We start from the raw sequence: 23,893 nt of genomic DNA, 5'->3' as shown, positions 1-23,893 counted from the left end.
GCTGTGCCAAAAATGGGTGCACTACATCCAGTGGGGGGGGGGGGGGGAGACAAATTGGAAGTCTTCAGCAGGGAAAGAGGATTTAAATCCCTTTTCCCCTGCATATGCTTCCCGCTCTGCAGTGGGTCTCCTTGGACCTTCGCTAGTCATTTTGCAAGTCTTAGTTTGAGGAGCGAAAGGGGATGGGGAGTCTGCTGCCAGAGGGGATAGGATCTGACGTGCTTCATTGCTGCTGGATTCTGTCCCCTCCTTCCTCTATTAGTTCTTCCAGCAGATTAGCCTCTTTAGGATTGGGCATAAACCACTAATCTGTAGGCTACCACAACATCAATATTTTCATTGTCTAAACAGTTTAGAAGAAATGTTTTGATCTGAAATGAATTTCATAGATAATTTTATTTTTGTTTTATTGCACTTTGCATTGAGACTTTTACTTTCCTGTCACAAGCAGGAGTGGCATTGGGATTGGTCAGGTCAGGCCCTAGCTGTCTGACAGCCCACAAGACCTGACTCCTCAGTACTGATGACAGTGGTAGTGCCCAGTGCACTGCTAGGGGTGTTGGGGAGGGGGGAACTGCAGAAATTTCCCCAGGATCCTCAGCAGCTTAGTGCTGGCACTGATCACAATTCTATCAGACTAGTAAATTAGATAGTCAGAGTTGCTTTTGATGTGAATTGTATATGTGATTGTGATTAATGCCTGTTCATTTTCCCCAGAGGGAGATGCATGAACTGCCTTGAGTGCCTCCCTAATGGTAGGGGAAAGTGCATGCCATAAATTTTTAAAATAAATAAGTGAACTAACCCACCCTAGGACATACAGAGTGGTGTACAAGCCCCCATATAAATTTTTAATGCATATACATATCTAGGAAGCACAGTTCATTTGTGCATATAATTAAAAACCAAAGCCTATCTGCTATGGGTGAATGCTCTTTTTTATTTTGATATTTTATTTTGGAGCAGTGGTTCTCAAACTTTGAGGGAGCTTTACTAAGTAAGTCTGCGGGGGAGGGGCTAGGGCACTGACACGATCCCCAGGATTGCGTTGCTAAGGGGGGGCAAAGGGGTGTGTTTTCTATTTACTTTTATGTCAGTAGGGCTGCTGGAGGCTGCAGGAGGTGCAGGGAGCCCTGCGAAGCCCTCTGTAGCGCTCCCCGAGGCTTGGAACGTTCAGTAAAAGTGGATGCAAAGCACCTCCTGCAAAATGGAAGTGCTTTGCGCCCACTTTTACTGAAGATTCCAAGCCTTAGGGAGCGCTGTAGAGGGCTGCTCAGGGCTCCCCACACCTCCTGTAGCCTGCTGCAGCCCTACCTATATAAAGTAGAAAGCACCTCCCCTAGCCCCCCCTTAGGGATGCAGTCCTGGGGATCGCTTCCCTGCCTCTCTCCTTCCTCTCAAAGGGACAGGAGAACCTTTACACGAACTGGTGGGTCACGACCCACCTATTTGAGAGCCACTGTTTTGGAGGATTCCATCTTACTGATGAAGTTAGTATAGACAGTTTCACTGACAGAGGGACTGACATGTGCATTTGTTGTGTTGTGTATGTGGATTTGTGCTTAGGAATAGCACAAATGTTGACCCTTAGTGCAGGGAAAATATTCATACAAAATATGGTATGAAATAAAGTTTTTTATATATTTTTAGACTTTGGGTAATTATTATCTGTGTTCTTTTTTCCTCTTATCTTAAGCATGGTGTTATTGCTACTGAAGATGAAGAGTATTTTATTGAGCCTCTAAGAAACACAACTGACAATTCAACTGTTTTTAGTTATGAAAATGGTCATCCTCATATTATTTACAAAAAATCTGGAATTTACCACCAATTCTTCTATGATCATACCCATTGTGGTGTCTCAGGTAAATATCAGAACCCCAGTAATGGCTTTGTTCATTCACAATAATAAAATATCTATACTACTTCTGTTTTTTCCAAAGAAAATTGTACATTAGGACTCTATTATGGTAAATTTAGTGTAACCAGTTTTTCTTTTGGACTGCACAATGCAACCCTATAGAAAGTTGTTTTTCCTTTTTGCATAAGATCCAGAATACAGTGTATTTAAAAATGTTTATGAAGTGTTATAATAAAGCTAGTGCTCTGGCAGTGCAAAGTCCTTTACAGTTGTTGCAAAAAGCGACATGCCATTTTGCACATCTGGGCCTCTGATGTCACCAACTTGCGGGGGAGGGGGCAGAATGGGGTGGGGAAGGAGAGAGGAACACAGTGGACACTGGGGATGGCAGACCTGGAAGGTGGTGGTATTGGCAGCAGTGGTGCTGTCCATATCCTGTCCCCATTCTCAGTTTGATCCACTTTCCTGGGTCCACTTGAGCTAAATCACTGGCACAAATCTGAATACACTAGTGGAGCAGTGAGGGCTTAACCCCAGGCAAGGGAACACATGGTTCCTTACTGGAGGAGACCTGTGCTCCCCTGCAGGATGCATTGTGTGATCTGGTGGCATGGCTGCATTGGCAGGCCATTTAGACTGCATTGGCAGGGATTTCAGTAGGTTTGGGCTGAGATAATGTTTTGATGTAATGAGGTAATAAGATAATGTTAGAGCTGCCTTTTTAAGGAGACTTTTTTAAGGTCAAAGATGATGTATGGTTGGTTTAAAAAAATAGATAGCTGGGGAAGTTGGGAGACAGGGCAGAACTGCATTGGGGAGGTAGAGGGCTTTAGGTCTTTACTCTCACTGCAGTTCTGATCCTACTTCTGTCCCCCCATGCTATCTTAATTGGAAGAAAAGGTTCAATTGCAAGGCAGTTGCATCTTCTAGTTTGACCCTTAGTTATGCTGTTGTACTGTCTGCTGCTGCCATGAGGCTGGCTCCCAGCGCTACTGCAAATGGATGAGATGTCCCAGCGGTGAAAGCTGGTGAAAAATCAATTTCACTGAAATTACAAGATGTTTCATGGGATCTCCAAGAAGTCTGAAGCATTTAAAGAAATGGCTTTACTTAATAATTAAGAAATGCTGCAGATCTTTAGGAGCTCCCATGAAACGTCTTGTAATTTCAGTGAATTAGTTTCCTCCTGAGCATGATTATGAGACACTGTCAGCCCAATCCTACTGAAATCCCACCACAACTGTGCCAACGGAGCACTCACTGCATCTTTGGGAGAGGTGGCAGTTGGAAAGGTCTAAGTGAACTTTTCTTCACTGGGGAAAGTGTGCATAGCTGCCATGGGACTCCCCAGACTTTTATGCCTGTTGTTTAGCAGGCATATATCTGGGGCATATAACGGCAGTGGTAAGGAAGTATATAACAGCAGAAGTAAGAGGTTAGAATATCAGCGCATGTGAGTGCTGTCTTCTTCCCTGCCCTCTGCCCTACCTGGGACCACCGTAGTTCCTCCCTTCCCTGCTCTGTTCTGTTCTCTGCTGCCTCTGCACCCTTCACTGGTCCGGCAGCAGACCTCCTGCGCTGCCACAAGTTGCATAAGTGTGCACAAAATTGTTACCAGTGGTGTGCTGTGGGCACTGCTGAAAGTGGTTTTACAATGGCAGAACTCTGTTTTGCTGTTGTAAACTTCTGTAAATTAGGATTGGGCAATGTGGCATCGGCACTCTAATGGAAATACCAATGTGGTCACAGCAAATGGGAGCAAGGTCCTGTATTAATTAAACAACATGTTCAGTATAAATACACTGATTCAGTAGTTAGTTCAGATACTTATTGTTGTTTATTCTCACATTAGCTTTTTGGAGTGGGGTGTTGTATTTTGCAGAAGTATGACTTGATAAACACAGGCTTAATTCAAATATAAGCCCATTCAGAAGCAGCAGAAAATTAAAACTCATACTTAGCTATGATCAGACTAGTATTGAGCAAATTAATTTTTTTCCATTATAACATCTCTGTAGTAATCTTGAAATAGATACCCATTTGCTATAAATTTTTGAACACGTAGACATATTGTTCCCAGCTCCATATTCAGGTCTGTAAAATATGGAATACCATATACGGACTACTTTGAACAAATGTGTAAACATGTGCAAGCTCCAGTTCAGTGTCATAGGAGACTGAAATTAAATTTATGCATATTTGCATAAATTTGCAACCATTTCTCCTCTTTGTCAACTTCTGAGCAATATTCCATGTGGTATAAAAACAGCCTTAAAAAAATTCCTTACACTGACTTGGATCCAAAGGTGCCATTCTACTTGTGGAAAGCCTTTTCCACTGATGGAAGGGCTATTTCTGATCTAGAAGAAATGTGTTTCTTAATCTGAAATCTGGAGTTCTTTTTTTATTACAAACTCTTTTCAAGACCCATTTTATTTATTTCATTTCTTTATTTAAAGTAGTTTGTTGGTTTATATAGCAACTTTTTGTTGAAAAAGTATTATATAATATTCTTAATAATAATTAATTTTAAAAAAGATATACTTGAAAATGTTCATATAGCAATCCATTTGATTTCACTTAATTGTTTTGATTCCTAGAAGACCTCACAGGAAGCAGTAAATCTTGGTGGGTGAACAATACTTTTCCAACTTTACTTCCAATTAATCACACATTAAGTAGTCACCATCGGCCGAAGAGATCAATAAGCACTGAACGTTTTGTGGAGACTCTGGTAGTAGCAGACAAAATGATGGTGGGATACCATGGTCGCAAGGATATTGAGCATTATATTTTGAGTGTCATGAATATTGTAAGTTTGATCTCTCTATATGTTAATGTAACTAGTGTTAATGTTATAGGCATTAATGATATTAGATTTAAAGCCCAAGAATATGTTCCAATTATGTTTTCCACGATATGCCCTGGATACCAGTCAGTACAGACCATTAAATATCCAAAGTGATGCCTCCAGTGAAGTCTCAGTTTACTAAGTATATCACTAGAAAGTTAGTACCTCATTAAAGTGTTTGTGGTTCTCTTACAATGTTTCTAGTAAAGCATCAGGATCATTGCCCCCAGTAAGTTTTCTGCTATAGCTGTCTGACATGGGTGCTTGTTACCAAGTAATCTACTCACAGGTAGGCACTGTCCCATCCAAAATATTCCATCTCCTTTCCAATGCCCACTTTTTGGCTAATTAAGACCTCCCCTTCTCCAGAAACAGCTGCTGCTGTGTGCAAAGAAACTACAGAACACCCTTATCATTTTGAGAGCAATTAACACAATTTATTGCTGCACAAACACTCCCTGGCAATTCCTCTTGTCCAGAGGCTTTCCCTTCTCCCAGAACTTCACTTAGTTTAGGAGGTAAGCAAGTCCACAGCAGCTTCAAAGCACAGCCCAACAGAATCTTCCCAATCCAGTGGCAATCCAGCAGCTTCCCCACATCTGTCTTTGGATGGGTCCAATACAGCTCTGTCAAGTAGAATCTCAACATCCCCTTCTATTCCCTCATTCTTCTTCTGGGCCTGCTTTTATTCCTGCAGAGTCCCTGTTATCCAAAATGAGGCTCAGGTGAGAGCCACTTCTTTAGCCAGTGCAGAGTCCCATCAATCCAAAATGAGATTCAGGTGTCCATGCCTGTCAAAGACTCCATCGGCATGAATTAATTACAGCTATGGACACTAGCCCTGCCCTTACAATAGCTGTCAACCAGCTGTCAAAACATGGGAATTGCTGTCAACACTACATCATCTGCCCGGTGATCTCCTGATCTTCCATTACAGCACCCTAGATAGCTGTTTCAAGTGAAAAGCTTTAAATAGTTTTTTACTTTATCAGTGCACTTCATGGGGTAGAGGAATACTAGTTTTTCCCCCTTATGGCTGAAATTGACTGTGTGAGAAAAATTTTGCTTTTAAAGATCTCCTTGTAAGGAAAAATTCCCATCTGCTGTGCTAAGTGATGGAGCCCTTTCTTACTGTGAATCTAGATGTGAGCAAGCAGTCCAGTCTGTTTCTCATCACACAGGTGCTCTAGTCTATTGTAATTCCTGAGTTACGCACAGACCAGCAGTAGCCGTCCAGGCAGTTTGCTGTCAAGAGCTCTCATTTGCCTCAGAGGTGAGGAAATTGACAAAGAAGGGGAAAACCTTCCATTCTGGTAACTCTGAAGAGTCAGTGGTAGAGGTAGAGAACATCTCAGTCAGCACTGTGCAGGCATGCAGTTGTTAACTGCTGACACTAGCTGTGCTGCTAGCAAGTCAGTGCGTATGCTCTTCCATGATGCTGACTAAGGTGTCCACTATTTCCAACAATTGCCTTTTAGTTATTAGAAACTTCCCTTCTCAATAGCCCTGGGAAGGGGGTGGTGGATGGCTGCTGCAAGAGAACCACTTCACTGAAGATTCAGATATGCAGTGCAGTTAGGAATCTGCCAAGGCAAGGAGAAAACTATTTGCTCCTTCTTGTCCTGAAATCATTTTAGGTGAGAAATTTCCTCTGGTGGAAAGGCCTGCACCGGCCTCCTACTTCCGCCAGAGCAGGTGAACACTCCATAGGATGGCAGGAGGGTGGAAGCAGGGCAGGGGTGTAATGGGCAGAGGGAGTGTGGGGAGGAATGTAGATCAGGCCCAGAAGGATGCAGGGATGGCATATCCTCTGCCATATCCTATCCCCTGAGCCTGAAAACCTGAGATTGTGCAGCATGGATTTGTGTCAGCTATTGAGCTGGCACTAATCCGAGTAGCCTCCTAGAAGCTGCTGGGGTTTTACCTTGGGTAAAGGGACAAAGGTCTCCTTACCTTGATTAGACTTTCATCAGCCACAATTCCCATGCTGGATGCATCAGACGATGCACTGGCCCTGCTGCATCACAGCACAGGAATTTACAGCCCAATCTTGAGCTGCTTGGGGTGTGGTGCTGCGGCAACACCAAAAATGGCTACCGCTGCATCCTGCGCACTTTGAGCAGCAGCTGGTGGCACCACGGGAGAAGGGGACTTTGTCCCCTTGGGTAAATGCAGTAGCCTCACAATGGGGCTACTCAATTCACCGCCAACAAAAAAGTCGATGGTGAATCAAGTGCCTCCGTGTTGGGCGATGAGCCCAACATGGAGGCTTTGGATCCAGTGGAGTGTTGCTCCACCAGTCCTGCCTTCCTTCTTCCCCACTCCCTGCCCCCGACCTGCCTCCCTCCACCCTCTCTCCATCTCAAGCTTCCTCAAAACTCCTCCTCCCTGCCCTCTGCCCACCCTCTGCCTGCCTCCCCTCTCCCTGGAATGCCTCCTTCCTGCCTCCCATCATGTCCCTGCTTACCTCTCCGCTGTTTGGCGGTCTGCAAGCTACCATCGGCGCTCGCCTGGCGTTAGGGCCCGCAAACAGTGAGCCGATGCACCAAGCCCCGATGCACCAAGCTCTAGTTAGAATTGGCTGTTAGTTCAGTGTATTTCAGTATCCTTATATTTCCCCTTATATTTCATTGTAATAATAATAATAATTACAGCATTTATTAATGTTAATGGGACAAACAATAACAATTGTATCTTAGTATCATTAGTTTTATGTTTAAACATTTTTTTCTAGTGCTTGTGCTATCAAAATGGGGTATTTATATTTGCTTTATTTAAAACATTTTGGCTTATTCAAAGTCCAAGCCTCTGCTTTGTTGCAATAGATCATAAACATTAGCGTAGGTCTACCTGTGCTAGTGCAAGAGAATATTCTGTTCCCTTTTATCAGTGCTAAGAACTGACCTAAACCCTTGTGCTGGAGTAGCATTACTATTGGCACAACTGGCTAAAAGATGAAAAATAGTTCATAAACTGCACGAGCAATATGCAAATAATTTTAAGGATATGCCCATGAATTGATATAGCACCTAATGTATCCTATTTGCTCCAAAAGCGACTGTTACAGGTACCCCATAGGCTTGTTATAGGCTTGTACCCCAGACGCTGCAGTGGATAATAGAATTCTGCTACAAGATAGAACTTTGGAGTCTGGGCTAAGGATTTCTCTGTAGTATAAATTTGCTGTTGCTAGCATTCCACCTCACTTTCCCAAAAGACTGAAAAATTCTTATGTGACTGGATCTAGCCCTCAAAGGTGTGGTACCAGTGTCTGGGCTATAATTTCAGATTGTAGGTAGGGGCTCACATGACTGAATGATTCCCCATTGTAAAAAAGAAGAAGAAGCCTCACCATTAGATTCTATGGTGGTTCTCAAACTTTTAGCACTGGGACCCACTTTTTAGAATGTCAGGACCCACCAGAAGTGATGTCATGACTGGAAATGACATCAAGCAGGAAGATTTTAACAATCCTAGACTGCAGTCCTACCCGCACTTACCCATGATTTAGTCCCATTTATTATTGTTAAAAGCATACACAGGTGCAACCTATTTATCCACAGATTTTCTATCTGAGGATTTGTCTCAGTGGGGGGATGATGGTGTCTCAATCTGGTGGGGGGAACTGAAAGTCGCCTCCTTTGCCTCACGCTGTCATCCTGCTCCGTTTCCAGGCAGCCCAAAACACTGCAAAAAGACTCCGCCTCAGACAGGCAGGGAAATAGCCCTGGAGCCATGGAGGAGGTTCCCCTTGCGAAGGAACAGTAAGACTCCTGGAGCCCCTGAGCCAGCCAAGGGTGAAGAGGGGAGGGGGGGACAGAAAGCCTCTGTAGCCAGAGCACGTGCAGCTTGCTCTCTCTCTCTCTCTCTCTCTCTCGCGCTCGCTCGCTCTCTCTCTCTCTCTCTCTCTCTCTCTCTCTCTCTCTCTCTCTCTCTCTCTCACACACACACACACACACACACACACACAGAGGCAGGTGCGATAGCAAAAGAGGGGATTGCTTTAAAAAACCCAGGGAGTGTTTCCCAATGAGATTGACTAGAATGGGACTTACTTCTGAGTAGGCAAGCATAGGACTGGGCTCTCAGGCTACAATCCTCTCCACACTTTTCTGGGAGTAAGCCCCATTGACAACAATGGGGCTTACTTCTGAGTAGAAATGCATAGGACTGGACTCTTAAAAGCTCAGCATCCCACCTGTGAAAGAAGCTGGCACAGCTGGCAACGGGAGGGCTGAGTATGGCACGGAGGGAGGGGAGGGGAGGGGAGAGGATTGATAACAGCTGCCTTAGTTTCCTTCCAGCCCCAAGTGTCAGGCTGCAGCGTATTTGCATAACTCTATGGCATTTAGCACACCGCCTTTTTTCTTAATTGTGCCAGGTCATGGAACAGAACTCACATGAATAAATAGGTAGGCTCCATCTGTACATAGTAGTCTCTTAAAAGTACATATCTGTAACATTTTGACAAATGCTGTCACAGACCATGGTAGCATCAAGTCTAATAAACTTGTCTAATCAAGTCTAATAAAATATTGAAATGAATGGGGACCCAACTGAAATTAGCTCATGGCCCCCCTAGTGGGTCCTGACCCACAGTTTGAGAACCACTGCAAAGACTAGTATACCCAGCAGAAGGTAAAATCTTGAGCAAGGATTTACTTATAAGAATGGCTTGATTTTTTTAATAGGCTGGGAATTGGTATAGCTCTCACATCACTTGTGTCTCTGAGTGTACGCTTTTGCATTTTCATAGATATGTGAATGGTTTCCATTAATTCTTTTAGGGAAAAGTTGGCAACTCTGTTGTAATGGGGGAGGGTGAATCTGTCCACTACCCTTGGTAGTAGGTAGCCTGATCTGCCCCAGTAGGTAACCCGCTGACATTGTGTGTCATTGAGATACAGTCGTTATACATCACCATAATGACAGACTCTTGATTAGTATTTATGAACAGGCTTGCAGAACACTGTTTTAAGAATGGGCTCAGGCTTCCAATGGGAATGATGTGGTATGTGCGGGGGATGGTAAGGGGCTGTGGAGGGCTTTCAATCCTTTTCTCCATGCCTGCATTTTAGGTCATATTTTTAATTTTCAGCAGTGATTGCTAACTCGTGTGATAGTTTAAAAAAATCAAATTATATTGAAGGATTTATCAAATTTTGCAGATTTTTTTGTCTGACTTTTTGTCTTTTCTTATTTTCTGGAGGTCAGGTTGCCAAACTTTATCGTGATTCCAGCCTAGGAAACGTTGTGAATATTATAGTGACTCGTTTAATTGTCCTCACAGAAGATCAGGTAAGAATGAGACATGACTCAGCATAAAATCTCTAAAATATAATAGATATCATTTAACTTATAATAAAAAGACACCTAATTGTTTAGAAAAATTGTGTTTAATAACAATCTAATCTGCAGACATTTATGATCTTAAAATTCAAAAGTTTAGAAAGTTGTTCATTTAAAACGTTCATTTATATGTGGGAAAGTTGATGGCTAAAGAGTTGTAGCTTATTTTCTGTGTGTTATTTTTCCCCAAATGAAGATTATCTGTTGGGGGGGGGGGGGAATGTAATATATGAAATTGTTCTTTAGGTCTTACTTTTAACAAAAGCATTACTGAAGCTTGAAACTAACTTTATAAAATGTATGCACAAAATAAACTGTAGATCAGATTTATTTAACACAGATAAAAATTGGCAAGAAGAAATTATTCCTAGAAATCGCTGGTTCTAATTATAGATCAGATTTAGACTTCAGAAGTCTTAACCACTGACCCTAGTAATTTGTTTGGAACATTTCTGGTATGCATGTTGTATTGCAGCCAAACTTGGAGATAAATCACCATGCAGACAAGTCCCTTGATAGCTTCTGTAAGTGGCAGAAATCCATTCTGTCTCACCAAAGTGATGGAAACACCATTCCAGAAAATGGAATTGCCCACCATGATAATGCGGTCCTTATTACTAGGTATGGTTTGTTGAAATTGTCTCATTTTTTTCTCTTTTCTGTTTCTCATTTGTTTGTTTTCACACCCAAAAGGAAAGACCTGGAGTTGAAAGTTTGATTTTTTTTTTTTAGTAATGATACAAAGAGCTAAAAAAAAAAAGTTGCTTACATTTGACATAATAAAGCATTAAATAGTAGACCAAATTACTACGTTCCATTCAGTAGTGGAAAAAGTCCAAAACTTACATAGTTTTCAGTTTTGATTCCATTAAATGCAGCAATGATAGGTTCTTGAAATGAATGAATGTGGTAGTCTGTATATTTAATGCTTGAGCAATCCAACTTTCAAAATAAGATAGAAAATGCTGAAGAAGTATTTATTGTATTGTTGCTGTTGCTTCTAAAGTTTCAGAGGAAAATATTATGGAGCAAGCCCTGAGCTGGCGCAGATTTGTGATGCTTCATTGATAATTTTCAAATACTTGCATCCCCATTCTATGGGTAAAACAAGGGTTCCAGTGCTAGCCCAAGGTGGTCATAAATTGCATCTTTTCTCTTACATGATTGACCCAGTTCCCTGCACTAGTGCAGGAGGAAACTCAATCTATACTGGAGTTGCTTATGTTCTTGAAGATAGCATAATATTTCATTGTCAATGTAATTAAGATTGCATTATGTTACACACATTCCTAGAAGTTCATTCCATTTGTCCCATATCACATATGTTTGATGTAGTAACCAATATCAGTGATATACAAACAAATGGTTTTTGTTCTTCATATACTTAATTCTAAACTTGTAATTGTAAGGAAGAGTAATGTAATTAGAAGTACAGGTCCAGCCTATTTATACACGAATTTGACTCAACACGAATGGCCCCTGCAAATGAGAAGGAATGTGCTGATTCCTGGAGAAGGGGAAAAATGCATCCCTTTAAAATCAGTTTAAAAAACTGAACAGTCCTTTAACAATAACCTCCTTAATGAGAGAGAGAGGGCAGCTGGCTGACAATCCATCAATCCTTCTCTCTCCAGGCAACCCCTCCCTTCCCCCTGAGCAGTGAAAGAAAGGTGATCACTTTGCATTGGTGAAGGGAGGGGCTGAGTGAAGCGCTTGGAGGACTACTGATTGTCTTCTTAAGGACTCTTATCTTACATCACAAAGGTCAGCAAGGCTGTTTTTAAATCACTGGAGCAAAGAAACTTTGTTTTTTAAATTGATTTGCTATAGTGTGTTTTTTGTCATCCACTTGAGTGCTTGGAATGGAACCCATGTGAATAATGAGGCTGAACCTGTATTGTTAGGCAACTCTCAGTTTTTGGACTGGGGATAGTTTATTCTCCAATCTAATAGTCTTGGGCATGTGACTTTCTTTACATGGTAAAAGAGCAATAATTTCTGAACTACAAGATAAGATTGATTTAATAAACTATTTGAGTTTTTTTTCCTGTTTAGGATGTAAACTTTTTTTTATACTAATTGTTCTTTGAAAGTAATATTCTAATTTTTTAAAAGAGAGCTAAGGGAAAGAATTTAAAAGTTATTTATTTATTATTTCCCACTATACGAATGAGCCTGGGACAGCAACACGGATACTCAGTTCTCCCTTCCCTCTCCTCCTTTCTCATGCAACAGCAAGAGAGGAAAAACTCTACTCTAACCCTAGAATGAATCATAGTTTTGCATTATATATCACTAGAGGTGTTTGTTTCCAGTGAGTAAGACAGGATTACAACCTTCTTGAACACAATTAAGAAGAGAGCCAGGGTGGTGTAGTGGTTTGGGCGGTGGACTTAGACCTGGATGATCCAGGTTCTAATCCCCCCTCGGCCACAAAGCTTCCTGGGTGACCTTGGGTCCTTCCACCCACCCTTTTATCTGAATGGCCACAAATCACAGCTCCCCATGGAAACAATTGGCAGTGGCTTATGATGAGATCATGTCATGACTCGCTGACATAAATCTAAGGTATAGCAGGTATGGCATGTGCCCTGGGTGCCTCCTGAAGGGCGGTGCCACTGAGCAGTTTCTATTAAAGTCAAGCACTTGTTGAGCCTCAAGTGGAGGAGGATGGGGCGGCAGCCAGACCACAAGTTTGCTGAAACACAAGGAGGCAATCTGGAGAAGGGCATGCAAGTCCCCCACTGCCACAGCCTCCTCTGGAGAGAAGAACCCGGAAGTTACGTCAATATCATGCGATATCACTGCTCAGGGCGCTCTTGCCTTTAGCTACGCTGCTGCATGGGGTTGCAGTTTGAATTAGGCTACAGTATGGAGGTGAAGGATATTTATTCCATTACTTATGCACCATTTTCTTGCCAAAATTATATCCTCTGTGGCTATTTTTAAACCTTAAAGTTCCATTGTAGCAAACAGCTACTCCGTGGATATGATTTTTAGTGGGAAAATGGCTCAGAGGTAAATATCTGCCATCTTGCCACAGACGTTGACCCTGATCTGCTCCAAGCAAAAGCCCTGCATGACTACAGGGTGAACCTTTTACTTTCACAGCTTATGGCTGAATTTTGCAAATGTTGTTAATATATTTGCTGTTAGCTTTTTCTCCAACGCATTTTTTTCTTGATCATTTTAGCTCATGTTTAGATCAAATGCACTGATTACCTGTTTGGAGGGTGGGGTGGAGAAACTAAAGTCAGATTTCTTGTCCCTTCAGAGAACTTATACCTACCATCTTTAGGAGGCTGGTTGTGTCTAGGTAAAGTGTCTGCATATTCCTGGATGGGGACCATACACATATATTTTATTTTTAAAAGTATTTACTTTCTCTAGGAAATGTTCTTAGGAATAGAAGTTTGGTGGTTTGTCAATGCTATCTACATAGTATATTTCATGTTACATGAAATGCTAGGTGCTTGACAATTGAAAGCATACATTTCAAGTGTTAAACAAGTTTCTTTTCAAATCTGGATTGTTCTACAGTCTTGAAACAAACCATTTATAGTCTGAAATTTGAAAAGATTTACCATATACTATGAGCGTTTTGTATTTTATAATTGGAATGAGTAGCATTATGCATATGTTTCTTGACTCTGTTCTAAAAATTCTTCAGCAGACTTTAAAACTTTCCAAACAAAAGAAATAAGGAAATGCAGGAGATTGCAGTTCATCTAGAAATAATTGTGGGCAATATAAGGTTTAATGAAAATATTGTTACTACCTCTGGTAAATAAATGGTATTGATAAATGGGAATAATATAATAACTTTAAGGCTTGGCAGCACCAAAAAAGGCTGCCACCGAATCCTGTGCCTCCTGTGCTTCCTCGGGAGAAGGGGACATTTCCCCTTCCCCCAGGTAAGGTAAGCAGCCCTGCGATGAGTCTACTCACTTTATGGCGGCAGAGTAAAGGCACTCATGTAGGGCGCACAGCCCTCCACGAGTGCCCTGGATCCTGCGGAGCTCAGCTCCACGGATCCTCCTCCCGCCTGCCCCCCCGGCACTCCTCTCCGCCCTCGCTCCTCCCATCTCCCGCACACCCCTGTCCATGCCTCCACCTCCCATTCCGCAGCCCAGAGGTCTGGGCTGAGCCGCAGAACTTGGGCCACCGCCCGGCGCTAGGCTAGCACCAGTGGAAGTCCGGCAGGAGCCCTGCAAACGTGCCTTATGGCACGTTTGCGACTGTGGCCAGCGGCATGGAGCCGTGCCACCAACCACAGGATTGGGCTCTAAAGCAGGAATCCTATCCATACTTACCTGGGAGTAAGCCCTGTTGACTATAATACTTACTGGGAGTAAGCCTTGTTGACTTACTTTTGAGTAGATGTGCTTAGGATTGGGCTGCAAAAGAACTACAGGTACAAAGTTTGAATCCAGTGTGGTTAAAATTTGAGATTTATGTTTTAATTACTTTAATAGACTATTTCTAGAATAAAACTAGAATATTCTCTGATATTAGTGGAGGGACATTCTAAAAGTGAGAATTCCCATTCTTTGGGACTAGGAGGCATGAAATTGAATCTGACAGCTAAGGGAGGGGCCTGTCTTCACCTGGTCTGTTCCTGCCTTGAGTAGGAAACAGGTGTGGGCAAATCTGTTTCCTCAGTTCTGCCTAGCTTACCTTACCATCCTTCTTATTTATACACTCAACCTTAATTTGAATTTCTTGTCCTGTTTTCTAGCTATAGTTAGAGAAATTTGGATGTAGGCGCTTTGGGGTAGCTTAAAGTATCAGAAATGCAGGCTTAGAGGAAGCTGTGCCCATGTGTAAATCTTCTGGGAGAGTAATGTTGAGTAGAGGTTTGTTCCACATTCTGGCACACTGTAGTGTCTTCCAGAGTCCATCTGCCTGCATCTACTTATAGAGATTAGAATGGCTAACTTTTCTGCACTTCATCACCAGCCATGGCTATCATGTTGTCTTCAACCCGTCTTGGGGATCTCGCACAGCAGTTTTTGAGCCTCTAGCATCCCTGGGATGAGTTGTGGAATGCCTGCAGGGAGAGATACTTGGTGTTTTCATGGTGTACACTCCAGGAAACATTCACAGCCATTTTTGAAAGGGCAAGAAGAGTCATTTTGTCGGAGTCTTTGAAAGTGGATCTGTGTTGGCAGATCTTGCCTGGGATGAGGTTAGGCTACGGCATGCACAAGCACTATAGATCCACCCCCTTCTGGGCCCGATCTGCCCACCCTTTCCCCCTCCTCACCTTCTCCTCATCCCTTCTGTCTGTCATGGAGCTTACTTGCTCCAGCATTCATTAAGGCTTGCTCTAGTGGGATGGTGCAGGCCTTCTTGCCAGCGCAGCTATCTTCCATACTGGCACAATGTACTTTATGGGCTTTGCTGGCATAAGGTGAATATAGGATTGTGCTGCTAATGAATTAGTTCAGGGATAATTTTGTTTGGATTATATTGCATTCTGAAAGATAGCTAATCAATTATGTAAATATGACTACAGTATCTCCACCAACAAAGCACGTGTTTCAACATGATTTACAACGTAGTTAATGAAACTCTAGCCTGCGGTTGCTGAAATTAAGATAAATAAGTTTTAATTAATAATTTTAGTGCGGTTTAGACAATCATAATTAAATAATATTTTAAAAGTTCTAGAATGTCAACATAGTGTAAAAATGGAATGTTTTATTTTATTTCTCTAATTTCCATATATTAATATTAGAAACATTGGGAATAGATCTAACAATAGCAAAATAGATCACTTAGAGACTAATTTTCAGCTCTGAAATTTGTATTCTGATAATGTTTGCTAAAGCATGGGTGAGCTGTCTAGTTTCTTTCCAGGTTATGACCCAGTAATTTTAACAATGGGGATATTCCTTCATAGAAAATAACCAAGTATTTTCAAATGTATACTTTCCCAGATACAGTAAGGGTTATCTGTGTGTGCAAGCAGGTTTCCAAATGTAGGTTGCTCTTCTGGATCAGATTCCACATGGCTGGAAAGGTGCTGTAGACAGTTGGGGGAGATCCAGCACTCGAGACTGTGCAGCTTATACTTTTGCACTGCACATACACCTTTAAAAAGGTGGTGCTCATGGTGTTAGAGGAATCAATCCAGGCATATCCTGATAGATAATTGGCATCATCAGAGCTGAAGATACCTACCATCTGTTTTATAGTGAAGATTTTTATGTTCAGCACACTAAGTGCAAACAGTTAATTTGTGAATAAGGGCCTAGCTGTGTTGGCAGGCACAAATGATGCTATAAAGTTAGCCAAAGCAGCTCTTGTCGAATGCCTGCAGGTAATCTCACTTAGGGTCAAACTAGATAGAACTCTAAACATGTAAGTAATCCTCTGTTCTTTTTTTAAAGTAGTGTGCAGTGGGATTACGCACCAGAGGAAAATTGTGTTAGAGAATAGGGGGGCTTCAGTATTTCAGTTCTTTCTTAATTTACAAAATTTGTGAATGTTTCTCTGTGCTGGTAAAAATGTCTGTTCAATCAAACAAAATTTACCCTCAATTACCAATTGTGTGCATTTTGATTCATTTTCAAACAAACAAACTATACTGATGTGATTTCTTCCAGCAATGGTTGTAGTACGTCTTGTCACCACTGCAAAAGGGCTTGGGGATTTACAGTAGAACTAGCAAAGCTTTAAAATATAAACAGCCCATTAACTGCAGGATATGGTTCATGAGATTTAATAGGTAGTTGTTAAAATGAGACAGAAACATTCCATCTCGGTGGGGGAAACCATAGAAATGTTTGCTTTTCCTGTTTTTTTTTCCTCCTTCACCCTAATAGAACACCAGAACTGCATTAAATAAAAAAAACCACCTTCAAAATGCATTGCTATATGTTCATTTGCTATACTCCTCAATTTCAATAAATATATCACCAAATTGTAACAAGAAACTTTTAGTGAGTTTTATCTGCATGGAGTTCAGTGATCTTGCATTATGATAAAGTAGCACAGACTTTCCTCTACTTTTAAAAATCATGGATTATGGAATAGTTCTGTGAAGAGCTGTAAGGTAATATCCATGATATAATAAAACTGTTTTTAGATGATAGATAATCTTGAAACAGCATTCACTAGATGTTGAAATAAAAATAACATCTGAAGCTCAGTTAATCTACGAGTATTGTTGAATTTAGACATTCATATACTATATACTATACTGTATACTATGGCTAAGATCAGGGGTGCCCAAACCCCGGCCCAGGGGCCACTTGTGGCCTTCAAGGACTCCCAATCCGGCTTGCAGGAAGCCATCAGTCTCCAATGAGAATGTGGCCCTCCAGAGACTTGCAGGAGCCCATGCTGGCCCGGTGCAGCTGCTCTCAGCTTGAAGGTGACTGTTTGACCTCTTGCATGAGCTATGGGATGAGGACTCCCTCCTCTGCTTGTTGTTTCATGTCTGTGATGCTGCAGCAGCAGTGAAGGAAAGGCTGGCCTTGCTTTGTGCAAGGCCTTTTATAAGCCTTGAGCTATTGCAAGACCTTCATTCATGTACATTTATGTAAATTTATTCAAATTTTAAATGTAAATAAATTCTTTTTTCCCCAGCCCCCGACACAGTGTCAGAGAGATGATGTGGCCCTCCTGCCAAAAAGTTTGGACACCCCTGGCTAAGACAGTTATATGCTTACCTGCTTTTCACTTTGCTGTGTAGAGTCTAAAACTGAATTTAATTTCTTCTTTTTACAAAGTCATTTTTAAAAAAGCTTTTAAATAATTTTCCAACCTGAAGACAACTGAAAATATGATCATTTATGCCAGGATTGGCGTCAGGTTTTACTAGGTTCTGGAGCAAGGCCAGGATCTGAATCCCAGTGCACATGCACAGAGGCACCCAATGGTGCCCTTGGTCCCAGCCTTACTGAGTGGCTGGTTGAGAGCGCTTCTCCCCCTCCCGCGTCCAGATGCTTGATGAGGTGAAATTGCAGCAAAGACTTGCTGTGCAATCATAAAGCAAGTCTCATTGTGTTCCTGCTTACTCTCAGGAAAGTGGATAGGATTGCAGCAGGGCAGCCCATACCTGAGCTCCCATGGTTCGCGGCTGTGGTGGCACCAAAACTACCACTGCATCCTGTGCATCTCAGGCAGCTGTGTGCAGCACCTTGGGAGAAGGGGACTTTGGTCTCCTTCCCCAGGGTGAGAGCAGTAGCCCCGCAATGGGGCTACTCAATTCACTGCTGATCAAAAGGTTGGCAGTGAGGGAAGAGTGTTCATGTCGGGCGGCGAGCCCAACACGAATGCTCAGGATCCGGTGGAGCGTTCCGACTTGCTCCCTCCCCTGACATGCCGCCCCCTGCCCCCACTTTCCTCTCCACAGCTTGGCGGTCTGTGCGACAAGTGGTGGAGGCCAGGCGCCCGCTCAGCTCTAACCCAGCTCCAGCCAGCACTAGGCTACCATTGGCACTGGCCCAGTGTTAGGCCTCGCAAACGTGCCTTATGGTATGTTTGTGACAGTGCGTGTTGGCGGTAAGCCAGCGTGTCAAGCCCAGGATTGGGCTCTTAGTCAAGTCTGGATTTTCTTCTTCTGCCTCCCTGCACACTAGATTTCTCCACTGTTCTGTGGACAAGGTGAAAGGAGAAGGAAGTGCTGTGCAAGTTTAGTCTATGCTGCATTACCTCCTCCTCTCTCCCTGCCCACTGGCCAATAGGCCTTTCCCCAGGTGATCCCTACTGTAAAGTAACCCAGGAACTGTATGAGGGATAGTCCAATGAGTTGGTAGGAGGAACAAATCACTGCTCCCACTGGCCCACATACTTTCTCCCAGATGGTCTCTGTTATCGCAGGGATTGTCTGGGAGGAAGCCTATTTGCTGCTGTTAGTAAGGGGGAAAAAACTGTCACCCAGTACTTCTATTTTCTTATTACTATATGTCAGTGGTTCTCAAAATCCAAGGGAGTTTAAACCCAACAGTAATGAAAGCTTGTTTGACCTGTGGTGCCAGTTCTGACATGTGCATTTATGAGCCGAACATTAAAAATGTTTCCAAATTTGAATATTGCAAAAGGATTGTTTCAGGTAGAGGTTGGAAAGTTTTTCCTGCTTATCATTTTGGGTGGAATGCTAGTTTCCCAACCGCAGGGTCCAGCAGGTAACAGCTGTAGGAGTTGGAAGCTTCAATGTGAGAGTTGTGGACTGACATTTTAAGAAGCTACCCTCAGCATCATCTTCAGCAATTGGCAAAGCCAGATTCTCAGTGTTTCATATGATATAGAAATAACAGAAGTGTACATCTCTCTGCAGTGATACTGATAGTGACTTTTTAAAAGGCAATTAGTTTAGTTTTAATTTTGTTTCATTTGGTAAAAATAAATTAGAGAATTCCTGAGCTAATGTAGAAGAGCAGTTGTATTTGAGCCTGTAAAATTTGGTGTCCCCTTTTAGCAGTTGGAATTATGATTCTAGATCTAATGAAGAGAACTGTGAGTTGCTATGTGATTATAAACCTTTGAAGGGGTACCTTGGCAATTGGTCCTAACAACTCAAATGCTAATCTCTCCACAAAAGTATATGTTGTCTGTCTGGTTTTAGTGCTGAAACTGGCTTCTTTTAACAATAGGTTCAATGTAAAAGATTTGAGCCTCAGGCAGGAAAATAGTTCAGTTATCAGATTTGAATCTTGATGACTTTGTTTATTATTGATTTCAGCTGATTAAACTGCTGTTATGGTAGTTGTAAAAGGAATGCAGAGTTGTAAGATACAGTGGGAACGTGGATGAATGTAAGCTGGGGAAAATTATAGTTATTTAATTTAGTTATTTGATTTTTCTCTGTAAACCGCTTTGTGAACTTTTAGTTGAAAAGCGGTATATAAATACTGTTAATAATAATAATAAATTATATGTAGACTGTATTGGACAATTTAAATTTATAAGAAATATTTGGTACAGTAAGCTTAAACATTCAATTTTAAAATACATCTTTGAAGATTGTTAATTCATTATGGTTCTATTGGTGGTGTTGAATTACTTAACTAAAAGTACTGTATTAAAATATCTTTTTCAGGCATAATTAGGTTTACAAACAGTTTTTAAAGATGTACTTGATCGTACTTAAAACATGTTCTGCATATTCCAACTATTATGCATGAAAATGAACTACTATGCATTAGAAGTCTGAGCAAAGATAAACGTAGTACAAATTTGCTGTTCGTAATGTTTGTTTTAAACTAAAGTATAACTCTGATTAAAGGCTTATGCAGTCATTACAGAGTTCCAATAGCACAAACCTCCATTCACTAGTTATTTTTGCCAACAGTGCATTTTGCAGACTGAGGTAAGTAGTTCGCAAAACATTTTTGAGTTGGTGTTTTTCCTAGTTTTCAGATAAATTGCTTTATGAATGAAACTGATAACATGCCATCCTTACCACTCAAAACTGGGGTAGCGGTGAAGCTACACACTCAAATTAAGTGTGCATAGGAATGGTGGCACACTAATATGGTTGTTTGATCACCTTTCATTGTCATGTCGTGTCTGCAAACATGATTGGTACCCTAGGTAAGCTCATAGCATGGTTCCTTGGAGAAAGGGTAGGATATAAATGGAATAAATACAGCAGGCTTATGGCTGGATTCCAATTCCTGGAGCTGCTTGCCACCTTTCCAAGTATGTACATATATGGAAACCCCCATTACTTGCTGCTTTTCTTGTGTCTCACAGTAATGAAGTTCTCCCAATGTTCTCCCCAAATGAAGTAGTGCAGTGTTTCTCAGCTAGTGTTCAGAGCCTTCCTCTCTCCTGAGCAAAGTGGTTGCTTCTTTGGAGAAGCAATGTAAGAAAACAAAGACAGATTAGGCCATAGGACAGGGGCTGCAGCCCTCTACACTTGGAAAGGGAGCAAAGGTTCTTTTGAAGATTACCCTGGTGAAAGCCAAGTAGCAGCACTGGGGTGGGGGGGAGGTTGAGGGTTCAAGTTGGAACTGTCTGTCGAATCGAACTCTGCGGGGTACAGCCCAATCCTTCTAAGCGTACTTACTTGGAGGAGAGAAGACCCATACGTTTCAGCAATTGAAAAGAAGGGAAGGCAGAGTATAAATATTAAATAAATGTACTTATAAGGGCAGGAGGTCTGGTCTAGAGGGTAGAGCCTCCGTCTGCCAGAAGATAACATCCACAAGGTCGCCAGTTCGAGGCCACCGGCACCGTGCAACCTTGAAGCAGCTGACAAGCTGAAGCGGAGCTATTCCATCTGCTCTGAGTGTGGGAGGATGGAGGCCAGAATGTGAAGCCAGATCGGAATGAAACACCTGAATGTAGTGGTTCTTGAAGGAAAGAACCTTCTTTCAGTTGTAAAAATCCCTATTTAATAAGGGATTTAAATAAGCCTGCCTATGTAAACCGCCTTGAATAAAGTCTTGAATAAAGACCAAGAAAGGCGGTATATAAATACCTGTTGTTGTTGTTGTTGTTGTTATTATAAGTATGACTAGGGTTGTAGTCTATGAAAGGGGTTAATGCTGCCTGCATCAGACCTGGATTTTGTAAGCAAGATAAATTGAGTTGAATAGTAGTATGGTGAATACCTGAGCTTCTTCACTAAGGCTTTTGGTATAGTCTCAGTATTATTAATTATTATTATTAACAGTATTTATATACCGCTTTTCAACCAAAAGTTCACAAAGCGGTTTACAGAGAAAAATCAAATAACTAAATGGCTCCCTGTCCCAAAAGGGCTCACAATCTAAAAAGATGCGAATGAATAGCAGCAAACAGCCACTAGAACAGACAGTGCTGGGGTGAGGTGGGCCAGTTACTCTCCCCCTGCTAAAAAAAGGAGCACCCACTTGAAAAAGTGCCTCTTACCCAACAATAAAAACATGAGCAAAGAGTGGAAACATCACTGAAACACAATTGGTTAACAGTGCGGTCCCCTCCTCAGGTTAACTCACAAGGCTAACTACACTGGCTTAACCAGGACCAACTTTAAGCCAGTTGAACCAGTTGCTCCCATTTGGGCCCTGTGTCTAAGAGAACCCCATGCGAGGGTAATCTACTCTAGTCCTGTATGCAATTTTTTATTAAAATGTGCTTAGATCAGTTTGGTCCATTTAACTCACATGCACTTTTAAAGTGCATATTTTGGTTGTTTTCCATTCTACCATAAGATATAAAGTGTACAATAAATTTTATTTCTTTTTCTACAATTCTACAGACCATGTCTGTGAGCCTGGGGCCCTGCAAAAAATGTTTCCAGTAAGGACCCACAGCTTCAAAGGCAGGCCCTGGGCAAACTAATAATAGAAACGCTATTTCCATTGAGATATGTGACATGTATATTATGCTTTTCATTCCTTGTTTTAAATAGCTTTTTCTTTGTTTGTTTTGAGGCTTTCGAGGATGAAACCAAATGAGTTATGTACCTTATTTTAAGGCAAAATGCTGTTGTGGTATACCACATTCCGTAAGAATAAGCTTATGCTATGGCACAAGAAATCAAAAAAGTTTGAGGGTTCCAATCATATATAATACTGCAAGTATATATATTTACTTGAGTGTAAGTCTCATTGAATTAAATTGTACCTCTTTCTGAGTAAACCTGTATAGCATCATCCAGAGCTCCTGAAGAGAGTCGGCACACACATGGATTTCCTACCAAAGTCTTTCCAACTCCAGGAAATTAGTTTGGTTTACATTAGGGGTCTCCAAACCCTGGCCCAGGGGCCAAATGTGGCCCACAGCAAGCCTCTTTCTGACCAGCGGCCAACCTCTTGTCCCCTGAAAGCCTCTGGCCCACTCAACTGAACATGACCAGAACTGTGCTCTGATTGTGTATGGAGGGTCTTCTGAGGGCCAGAGAGGTCGAATAAATGAGCCCATTCATTCATTTATTCACTCTTCTATGTTCCATCTCTTATTTATTTAAATTTTATATTTAATTTTTTTTTCCAGTCCTCCACACCACACCAGATATTTGATGTGACCCTCTGGCCAAAAAGTTTGGAGACCCCTGGTTTACATTGTAGTAGATGTAGTAGTTTGCAGCTTCTGCTTATGCAAGATATTTTTAGACTTGGAAGTGTGCACTATCAAAGGATAGTTAAAAAAAATTGACTTTATTCTCAGTAACAGACTTGTGAAAACTCAATTTAAAAATACTTGCACTACTTTTGTGCAGGAGTATAAGTTGATTTATACTGCTGCACAAAAGTATCCCCTTGCAGATCAGACTTCTTTTAGGTTCCAACTCTGGGCCTGGATAGTGGAGATCTTAAAGGTACTCCTTTTAGCCTGGAGTTTCACATTCCTCAGTTCACATGGAGCCTTGTGTACTGAGGAACACGAGATTCCCAGAATGGAAGCGACTATTCTTCATGGGGCTCCGATTCAGAAAATGATGTCTTGGGGGCTTCAGTTCCAGAGTCTCTTCAGGTTCTGACCTGGTATCAGAGCTTGGGACTGGGTGCAGTACTGGTCTGTTTGATCTAGCTGGTTCTACCCCATCAGAATTGCAGTTTGAGCACTTTCTCAGAGTGAGGTCATGACATATGTCCCTTCAAAGATTTAAGTTATGGACAGCTGTATTAGTGCTTATGTTCAGGTGCAATCCATCTGTTGAAGTACTTTTGAGCAGGTGGGATAACAATGGGCCAACAAGAGTTGGCTGTTTCAATTTCTGTACATTCCAACTTCTGAACAACTTCTGGAGCTGAACAAGTGTGTAATGAGCAGCCCAATCCTAACTTGCACTGGAACAGGCAGGCTAAGTGACCTGTGCTGTATTCAGTGCAAGGTAGGTGCCAGCTGGAGGGCAACTCGGGTAAAGGGAATATTTTTTCCCCTATGTT

The 23,893-nt window shown here is 41.9% G+C and overlaps 1 protein-coding gene across 1 annotated transcript in view; it reads left to right on the top strand.

Moving 5' to 3' along the window:
• The window catches only part of ADAMTS6 (ADAM metallopeptidase with thrombospondin type 1 motif 6), a 176,607-nt gene that overhangs the window by 26,410 nt on the left and 126,304 nt on the right, over positions 1-23,893 (top strand). Inside the window, exons 4-7 of the mRNA XM_066616074.1 lie at positions 1,697-1,865; positions 4,462-4,673; positions 9,927-10,010; positions 10,537-10,682. Coding sequence (XP_066472171.1) covers positions 1,697-1,865; positions 4,462-4,673; positions 9,927-10,010; positions 10,537-10,682 — 611 coding nt within the window. The remainder of the gene's footprint in view (positions 1-1,696; positions 1,866-4,461; positions 4,674-9,926; positions 10,011-10,536; positions 10,683-23,893) is intronic.

This window comes from Tiliqua scincoides, chromosome 2, assembly GCF_035046505.1.
Source record: "Tiliqua scincoides isolate rTilSci1 chromosome 2, rTilSci1.hap2, whole genome shotgun sequence".
NCBI lineage: Eukaryota > Metazoa > Chordata > Lepidosauria > Squamata > Scincidae > Tiliqua > Tiliqua scincoides.
Note: the sequence above shows the minus strand (reverse complement) of the source record. Positions and strands in the feature narration are given on the sequence as shown.